The sequence below is a fragment of the Mus caroli genome, unplaced genomic scaffold, assembly GCF_978045245.1.
Source record: "Mus caroli unplaced genomic scaffold, Mus_caroli_1 scaffold_1, whole genome shotgun sequence".
Lineage (NCBI taxonomy): Eukaryota > Metazoa > Chordata > Mammalia > Rodentia > Muridae > Mus > Mus caroli.
This window is the reverse complement of record NW_028227256.1, coordinates 171,494,665-171,504,865: the sequence shown is the minus strand read 5'-3', so window position 1 is coordinate 171,504,865 and position 10,201 is coordinate 171,494,665. Positions and strand designations below refer to the sequence as shown.

At 39.4% G+C, this 10,201-nt stretch overlaps 1 protein-coding gene across 7 annotated transcripts in view; it reads right to left on the bottom strand.

Annotated features, from left to right (window-relative positions):
- Positions 1-2,060: 2,060 nt before the first annotated feature.
- The window catches only part of Aim2 (absent in melanoma 2), a 50,798-nt gene continuing 42,657 nt past the window's right edge, over positions 2,061-10,201 (bottom strand). For all 7 annotated transcript variants that reach the window (XM_085843140.1, XM_085843133.1, XM_085843131.1 and 4 more), the window contains 4 exons: positions 7,338-7,489; positions 4,872-5,285; positions 3,145-3,333; positions 2,061-2,297 (listed from right to left, as the gene is read on the bottom strand). In XM_085843140.1, coding sequence (XP_085699266.1) covers positions 2,250-2,297; positions 3,145-3,333; positions 4,872-5,285; positions 7,338-7,489 — 803 coding nt within the window. In that variant the 3' untranslated portion in view covers positions 2,061-2,249. The remainder of the gene's footprint in view (positions 2,298-3,144; positions 3,334-4,871; positions 5,286-7,337; positions 7,490-10,201) is intronic.

Genomic DNA, 10,201 nt, shown 5'->3' with positions numbered 1-10,201 from the left:
ACCTTCTAATAGTGCCACTCCCTTTGCTGTGCATATACAAACCGTAACAGGTCTCTTTGCCATGGAGAGTAAGTGTTGTTTCTCTTCCCTTAGAGTGTAAGAGTAACTTTTATTCACAAGAGGTAATAGTCATCTTGGAGACTTACTGCCTCTGTCTACTAACCTAGGTCTAGTCCTGGAAGCTTCTAGCTTCCATACTCAAAATTCCTCTCCACCCTGATTCAATATGGCTTCCCTTAGCTTCTTAATTTCTCTGATGGCTTCAAACTTACTTTGGCAATGTGTTCTAACCTTCTGGCTCTTTCTCATCCTCTGGCTCATTCTGTCTTCAATTGTGCCTAGCTTTTTCTTGTAAACAACACAATCTGGGGTTCACTGTGTGATTAAATATCCTGAAACACTAGAGAAATTTCATCATATATGAGGAGCTCAAGGGAGACCTTCATGTCTTTCCCTCAGAGGCTCATCTTTCCCAGGCATGTGCCCAGACTTTCTCATGCCCACCCAGGAAAGTACCTGAAAATGAGCATAAGCTCTCCTTATGGTGGAGGTTCTCAGAAGATCTCCATTCTCATGCCACTAAACTCAATCTTGGTTAATTTGCTAACATTTTAACTTAATTATAATTTGTGAGTTGTCTAGTATGCACTACCTGCCCCAGGTAGAAATATTTCCTTCTCCTCACTCTCTGAAGATGTTTGTCTTTCCTTAGATTTTTCTCGTGTGCTTGTACTTACTACAACCTCAGCTCTCTGGGTGGAATCTAAAAAAAAAAAAAAAAAATGTGATTTTTGCAATTACCTAACATTATTTATTGGAAGAACAGTCTATTCTGGGAAAAAGCACAGCAATTAATTATTCAATAGCAAATGGTCATCCCTGAAAATATACATACAAGCAACATTGTACAGATTGAGCAGGTTGTATATATATATATATATATATATATATGTAGATATGCATATATGCTTATAGCAACAATCATGAAAAAGAAGGCCATGTATTTGAAAGAAAGCAAGGAATGGTACATGGGAGGATTTAGAGGGAAGAAAGGAAAGAGGGAAATAGTATCATTGTATTATGATATCAAAAATGGAATAAGTAATAAAAATAGAACAGCCACAAACTTTTTTATAACTTTCTGAATCATGAGTAAAATCATATTTATTTATTTATCAAATTAATAATTTATCAATTATTATTTTCTTTTAAAAAACATAATTCTTTTATTGAGTGCTAGGGAATTTCACATCACATACCCCAATATCACTGATTTCTTAGTACTATCATATCCACCCTCCTCCACCCTGTAACCTCCTCCCCAAAAGGAAATTTAAAAATTTTAAATTAAAAAATTATATATCACCAATCTTCTCTATCAACCACAGGCATCTCTCCAACAAGCCCCTGCTGTCACATCTGCAATCCTGCCATACTTATACCCTCAGTGTCTATGTAGAGAAGAATAATATCCCAACACATAGACAAAGCAATAATTTTATTAGATATTTTCTTCATTTACATTTCAAATGCTATCCCGAAAGTCCCCTATAACACCCCCCCTCCCCCGCTCCCCAACCCACCCACACCCACTCCTGCTTCCTGGCCCTGGCATTCCCCTGTATTGGGGCATATGATCTTCACAAGACCAAGGGCCTCTCCTCCCATTGATGGTCGGCCAGGCCATCTTCTGCTACATATGCAACTAGAGACACAGTTCTGGGGAATACTGGTTAGTTCATATTGTTGATCTTCCTATAGGGTTGCAGACCACTTGCTGCTTGGGTACTTTCTTTAGCTCCTTTATTAGGGGCCCTGTGTTCTATCCAATAGATGACTGTAAGCATCTGCTTCTGTATTTGTCAGTCACTTTCTCTAGCTCCTTTATTAGGGGCCCTGTGTTCTATCCAATAGATGACTGTAAGCATCTGCTTCTGTATTTGTCAGTCACTGGCAGAGCCTCACAAGAGAGAGCTATTTCAGAGTCCTGTCAGCAAAATCTTGCTGGCATATGCAATAGTGTCTGGGTTTGGTGGTTGTATATAGGATGGATCCCCAGGTTGGGCAGTCTTAATAACTTAATTAATAATAAGCTTATATATTTTTTCAGATGTTTTTTGAGTGTTTGTCCTTTTCTAAGTAATACAATAGGATGATGAGGTTGTAAAATGCTATCCTCAGGTAGCTCAGTCTGGTTCAAGGAGCAGCATCAGGATTCTTCAGGAAAAGGTTTTTCAAATGAGTTGACTTCACTCCACACTTTTCATGTCAGTTTTTGGCTTTGCAGCCTTAATAACCTGGGTAAGAAAGGAAGATGAAGACTGAAATATTGTTGATTAATTAACTCTCCTCTACTTTCACTTACTGTGTTTTCCTGAAAATTCCTTTCTTCTCATCAAATCTCCTCCCTCTATCCCATATTCCCCCTTAATTCTTTCACTCTTGGAGGACTCTTCTGAACTATATCTGCCCTGAACACTCACACACAATTCTACACAAGAAGGTCAAATATGAAGACTTCTCAGGTCCCCATCTAATGACACTCTATAAACAGTTAAGTGGTGAGGAAGAGAGGAAAGCAGAATCAATGGGTACATAAGCACAGGGATGTGATAGCTGACTTAACAGCTTTGGACTATGACAGATGTGAAGATGATTGCCCTGGCTCAGATGTTTGTTCTCAGGGTATTAGAGTCTGACTTGACTTTTAACTGCATTTGCCAGAATGATGTGTGCAACTTTGAGAAAGCTGCCTTCATTAGATTTAGACTGTATTCAATACATTAATTGTGGAAATTTTTTGAGAGAAGGAGGAGAAGGAGGAGGAGGAGAAGGAGAAGAAGAAGAAGAGGAAGAAGAAAAGAAGGAGAGTGAGAGAGATTTTGTGTGTGCATGTGTGTATGTGTTTGTGTATGTGTGTGTGTGTGTGTGTGTATGTGTGTGTACATGCACACGCATATGTGTGTTTTCCTTGGGAAATCCACAGCTTTGTAATTGTGTATCTGGGATATGTATTTTCGAATGGCAGGCTTCTCAGGTCTGTGAGATGCAAAGGCATACATATCAAGCTCTTCTCTGCCATCCTATTCATTGGCTTTCCAATAGAAAACACAAAACAACATCCTCTTTTGAGAATTTCCATACCTTAAAAAAGCTACAAGGTCCAGATTTCAACTGAATTTTCACTCCATTTTTTGACACCTCAAAGAATGTGAGTCTAATCTTGTCTCCTTCCTCGCACTTTGTTTTGCTTGGGTTTTCCAGCACCAACACCTCCATTGTCCCTGTTTTATCATGTATAACATATAGTACTCTATCTTTTTCCTCTGTTATCTGTGAAAGGAAAATACGAGTCAAGTCCTGCTAGATGACTAAGGAAGAGCAGCATATCAATCCGTTATCAGACAAGCTAGGAGCAGCTTTCCAAAATAATATAAGAAATAATTCCAAACTAAAAGGCTTCTACCCACAGATTCTAGCAAATCTCAGTGGAGGGGGTAGGAGGATTATATTAAAAGCATGTTGCCTCTTGTGTCCATCTTCCTAGTCTCAAGGTTTTTTTTCTTTTGGGAGGCCAGAATAACTCACAGAAACAACTGGTAGACAGGGAAGGTGGGGCTTCTCCAGGGCCAGCATGCAGGGGGCAGTCATGGGAAAGGAGCACCTCCTGGTTAGGAGGAGAGTCACTTAAGGAAACAAGTAACAGAAACCCATGAACCAAAAATAAAAGACCTAGTGAAGAAATTTAAAAGTAAAAAGTCAACCATGAATGAAATATCATTCACAGTCAAGTCCAGATTAGAAGGAGACCAGATGCTAGTCAGGGATGCAAAATATCAATATTTCAATGTTAGTTTTATTCACTAAATGAGAAAACATTAGTGGGTAATTGATCAAACAGAAGGCTCAGAACTGAGAGGGCATGAGTGTTTTTATGCTTTAATTTTCCAAGGAGGGCATTTCCCTCCTGCTTCCTTTTCTGAAAAGACGAGAGAGGCCATCCTGGCTACAAGTGCAGAAATCAACACGTTTCCTGTGGTTCTTCAGGGTTGCTCTTATGCCAGAAAACTGTTCGTATAAGACTAATATATATATTTTTTAACCTGATTTCTGGTTTGAATGAAAATGGTCCCCACAGGATCACAGGGAGTGGCAGTATGTGAAAGGATTAAGATATGTGGCCTCTTGTTGGAGTAGGAGTGGCTTTGTTGGAGGAAATGTCATTGGGGGTGGGCCTTGATGTTTTAGAAGCTCAACTCAGGCTCTCTCTCTCTCTCTCTCTCTCTCTCTGCGTGTGTATGTGTGTGTGTGTGTGTGTCTTCAAACCATGCCTGCACATAAGTCCTCTGCAGAGTGCTCAACACAACAGTGACTTTGAATATGGCTAGTATCTAAGTGCATAAAAGCAACACAGAGGGGAAGATGCCTGTGTCTATGTTTCAGAAGCTACAAGGCAGAAAAAAAAATAAAAGTAATTTCAAAATCAAACCTTCCTTCACTGTGTGTGGTGACATGCACTTGGATCCCAGCACTCAAGAGGTAGGGGCAGCCGAATCTCAGTGCATGCCACATAAGACAAAGCCACACAGAAAGACCCTGTCTCAAACAGCAAAACAATCAAAAATACAAAATAAAACTTGGTGAGCTTTGTCTTGGTAAATTATCATCCTACAAATCCTTAACTCTGTAAAATTCTTTTTTAATTGTTAAAATTATTTAAAATCAATTTTTAAATCTATTTTAATTGTTTAAGATTTTATAGAGTAAAAAACATTGAAATGTATTTTCTAAAGTTCCATTAAGGCTTAGAATAGGTGTTATATTTTATATTATTCTTACTGATCAATATAAAATTGCATATAGGAACTTACCTTCTGGACTTTAAACAGCCCATTCACAATTGTTCCACACGGCTGAATCTTCAGTTTACTAATCCTGGGAGTTTCCTTGGCTCTCTTAACAACGTTATTTGGGACTACATGGTTAGATTCAACATCAACCACAACTGAGGAACTGGTGACCTCCATGAAGTTATTGTGCCAAAGGTAGTTTGATATTTTAATTGTTCTCTTTGGGATAAATTTATCTTTAAACTGTGCATTTAAAACTTTTACAAAGAAAAAATCTGTCTCCGTGGCCACTGTTGCATGAAATATCTCTTGTCTTCCTTCCTGAGTCTCACACTCAAAGGGATTTATAGCTTTCAGCACTGTGACTACAAGTGGATCTTTCTGTAAATCTTCTCTGATGGCTTCCTGTTCTGCCACCATCTGTTTCTTCTGAGGCTGTGACAATAGAGAAAAGATGTTAGCTAGGGTCCACACTTACCCAAGCAACCTTCATTCACAGTAAAACCCCAGGAAGAAAGAAGCTGAATTGAAGGGAAAATGGAGATAACCTTAGGAAGAGATTGGAGACTTAAAATTATTTAGATTGGAAGAACATCAAAGGAATATTTTGTGTTCTATGTTCAGATGGGGCAGTTTTACTGACTCTGGAGACAAAATTCCTGAATCAGAATCCTTCTTTGCTATGAAAAGTGTGTGTCAGAATCCTGAAACATTGCAAGGGGCTGAATCTGACTCTGTCTTCTTGTGATTTTCCTATAGCATATTCTCCCCTCCAACTCTGAGCATTTAATTGACTCTTGCATCAGAGTGAGGAAGCTCAGTGATGTGCACAGAGCTCCTGTACATTCCCAGAAATATTCCTGTGCATAATAGAAATACAGATCATTCAACATGAGGAAAGGAAGAGATCTTGGGATGAGATCCTACAGATGAATTAAAAGGAGATTAAAAATTAGAATCAACTCTATCTTCGTAAGATTACTCTTAGAAGAATGAATAAATTCTCATCTTGTCATTTTGTTCTTCCAGATTAAGCAATTAAGAGCAATAGGAGACAGTGTGTATGTGCACAGGAATGTGAATGTATGTGTGTTTGCCCACGCATGAGTATGTTTTAGAAGCATATATATTAAGGCTTACATAAAATTACATCTTATTTATAGTTATAAATCATCAAAACCTTTTAAATACCAAAAAAATGGATTTTGTCAAATAAAGTCTTATAATACAACATATAAAAATTAAATGTTTTATAGGAATAATATAGCAAACGATTTTAATTGATTTAACGAAGGATAAAGTATAATGCATTCCTTATTGGATAAATGCACAAATAACCCACATAACCTGGGTTAATTTTTTTGTTTTGTTTTGTTTTGTTTATTTTGTTCTTCCAAATTAAGAAATTAAGAATAATAAGAGACTGCTCATGTGCGCATGCCTGTATGTGACTGTGTTTGTTCATGCATGTGTATGTATCAGAAACAATACTATTTTAAAAGCAATTAACAATCCATAACTAAAGGAGACCCTGAGAGAAAGAGGCAAAGAAGCACATGCTTTGAACTGGATCTCTGCAAAACCTTGGGATGTGAGCCCATGAGCCTATCTGATGAACAGCATCCCACTCTCAATTTGACCCAAAGCAGGAAAATGTCAAGTTCACTGAGAACTATTTAGAATTTGTCTTCAGTCCTAGGCATTTTATTAGATTTTTCAGACTATACAATATGCATTTTTATGGCTGCTTACCAAAATGTAACATTTAAACTTGGGTATTGTTTTCTTCACAATTCTGGACATTTCTGAGCCAAACACAGAAGAAATGAGTGGGTGCTCTAGATAGAATGGTGTACACAGCCTAAGCTTCTCTATGAAGTTTCATGACACTTTCTTTACAGAAAATGAAATTGCAGATGCTTGGTGGATTTTGTAATGGATCCCTATATGCTGCTCTGTCAGGACTAAGGGACAAGGACTCTCTTCCAGTTTTATCCCCTCTGCTCCAAAGAGTCATTTCATGACAATAAGAGCAGGCACATAGTGACTAAAGGGACTGTGTTTTCCAACTACGTTGCGACAATCCTGAAGGGCATCCTTAGACCCTAAGTCTCCTGTGGAACAGGTCGAATTTTTTGCTGCAGTTCCATTGAACTAGAAACTTTCCCCAACCCCTCTCATCCTAAACCTCCTCACAAGAACTGATGCTGAGAGCAACCTGAAACAGACTCACTGAAAAAGGTCCCTCTCAGAGTTTTCGTCAAAGAGAGGTTAACATAGCGACAGGTTATCATGTCCAGAGCATGGCAGAAATTAGAAGCTTCCTGGGCATGGACACTGATGAATAGAAGTGATTTTTCTTTTTGTAATGCAGACATAGCTCTCCTATCGTAGCCCTGTTTTCCTGATTTGTATGCTCAGAGATAAAGAACAGAAGGCTTCGCGTGCTGGAGGACAGGGATAGTGATAAGAGTGTCACTAGCCTACCTTAGCTTGAGGACAGACTTCTGTAGCAGCCTGCTCCTTAAAGTCATTGTCACTGTGGGTGGCAGAGGCAGCAGAGCAGTTTTCAGCTTGACTTCTATTTTCTACCTTCTGTGTTCCTCTCTTCTTTGTATTGGTCATGAATTTACGTTCAGCTGAAGGAGAAAAAAAAGGAGAGTGAGAAGAAGAAAAGAAGGAGAAGGGGAAGGAAGGAGAAGGGGAAGGGAAAGGAAGGAGAAGGGGAAGGAAGGAGAAGGGGAAGGGAAAGGAAGAAGAAGGGGAAGGGGAAGGAAGGAGAAGGGGAAGGGAAAGGAAGAAGGGGAAGGGGAAGGAAGGAGAAAGGGAAGAAACAAGTAACAGACACATTAAAATCTATGAGTAAGCATGGCTGAGAATTAGAATTCTCATTAGAATTCTAATGTTAATTAGAATATCATTAAAATATCATTAAGTTTTAAGAAGAAAATTAGAAGGGAGACAACAGCAGGGTGATAGATTAGTGATTTCCCATCTTCAGGTACTCACAAGAATACAACACAGGACTGTGCACAGACAAGGCACATTGGGGAAAATCTCAGAAGGTAACAGAGGTGCCATCTAGAACATTAAGGCTGAGAAAAGTTCCTCTAGAGGTAGAGAGGAATGTTTTCATTTTAACTGTGTTTTCTCCTGCCCAAAATGGGAAAGTACTATGTAGACAGAAGCCCACGGCCCTACACCTCCTACGGTGAGGATGAAGGACAGGGAGTGTGCATGTGGCACTCCGGTAGTATGCAGGCATTGTAGAAGGCTCACTCTCATCTCATTCCACCCCATGAGAACTGTTGAGTACATTGGCAAGACTAGAATAATGGAAGTCAATTAGAAATAAACAAAATGAAGTGTGTCTTCCTGTGACTAATATGTGGTCTGCCTTGTGAAGTCACCCAATCAAAGAGAACACCCAATAGCATCTCTAGGAGGCTCACACAACAGATCTGCTAGCTTTGAATCATAGCCAACTTTCCACTTGTCTTACTACTCTGTAAAAGGCATACACATACGCACATGTGTGGAGCACAGGATCCGAATCTGCCTGACCTCCACTGTGGAATGCTGACCCCACCCAGCCTGAGAGCAATGTATCAGGCTTCCTGGAGATTATAGGTAATTTCATGCACACAGATGTCTTTGAAAGGAATCATCTGACCTAACCAGCCACAGCCTATTGAAAAAATCACCCTACTCAGCCCCAGTGTTTGAAAAAAATAAAAAGGCTTCTTGTTAAAGGCAATTGTGTCCGATATTTCTTTGGAGTAGAGGACCTGGTCTCCTCAAGCCTGGTGACCAAGAAATGATGGGACTGGGATGAGTTTTGAGCTTACCCTGTTGTTCAGCATGAGCCCAAACTGGGGGGAAAGTCTGTGATTTTATTTTATATATGGGTGTGTGATGTGTGATGTATGGTGTATATGCGTGTGTCAATGGAGTGTGTGTGTGTGTGTGTGTTTAGTCTCAGGCCACACCTACTCCAAATGTCCCAGGAGCAGCATCCTTCCTATCCTCGAAATCCAATCTATCGCCATGAACAAATAGAGAATCTAAGTAGCATTTAGGACCAGCTTCATCTCAGAACGTTGCCCTCCCCTCACTATTGTGAGGCTGTACATTATGAAGCCATGTGTAGATCAATCAATTGGCAGAGACTGAGCTCTCTTGATCCAATCACCCCTCTCGCTCTCACAGCACCCATCCTGTGTAGACCAAGTGTCCCACAATCAGCCTCTGCAGGGCCCTGCAAACTTACTTAATTAGAGACAATCAAAGACTCTAGCTAGCAGCTCTACTGGACTGCTAAGCCCAGTTAGTGACCTTACTAAACCATGCAATGTAGCTAATGTTTTTATTTGACCACAGAACACAAGCAGCAGCTTGGTCCAATGAGAGAACCTGAGAACAAGGTATCTCCTTATAATTGATACCAACTGACATAAGCATAGCACAGCCTGGGGTATGAATAAGGGGGTCATGAAGGAGAAGTAGAACAAAGGCCAAAAGGAGTTACTGCTTTCTCCTCCTCAAATATGCAGACACCCATTCGACATTTTATTCTGAAAAGGAAACTTCTTCTCCTGACTTTTAAGTGACCATCTATTAATATGATCAGTGTTCAATTACTTAAGGAACTTATAGGTAAAGATGTTATAAGAACCTTTTCAGGTGTGGTTTCCTCACAGAATCTGAAACATTTGGGGATGTTCATGGATTTAATTTTGTTAGATATCAAATCATGTAATGTTTATGACTAACAGTCATCACATAATAAGTATTCTGTCACTCTCTTACAGACAACAGGAAGGAACTGAGCCTGGGTCAGGAATCCTATAGGGACCTTTATTCTTGTAGGCATGTCTAATCTATGGTCCATGAGTCACATGAGCCAAGGACAGCTCTGAATGCAGCCCAATGCAAAACTACAAACTTCCTAGAATTTTTTGGTGACATTTTTAACTCCATTGTGCTGTTATGGTGCATAAACTTTGGAAATGCTAGTGGCCTATGACTAATACCAAAATGACTAAATATGCTTGCAAGAAGTTCAACTGATCTTCCAATGGTTAGTTCTATGACATTTTTCTTTATATTTTGGATAAAGGTGCATATAAAAACATCCAGTCTCTGTTGACAGCACAGGAGGGGAGAAGAGAGCTAAGGGAGCCAAAGGGAATAAACATGTCACTGTGTTCTAGCCTATCTATCATACTGACCTTTTAAAAAAAAATGTCATTGAGAGTGTTGTGTGGAAACATTTGGAAAAGTCACCTTCCCACTAGATACCTCTCATTTCATTTAATAATTCAATGCACATTTTCCTCTATCTAAGATCA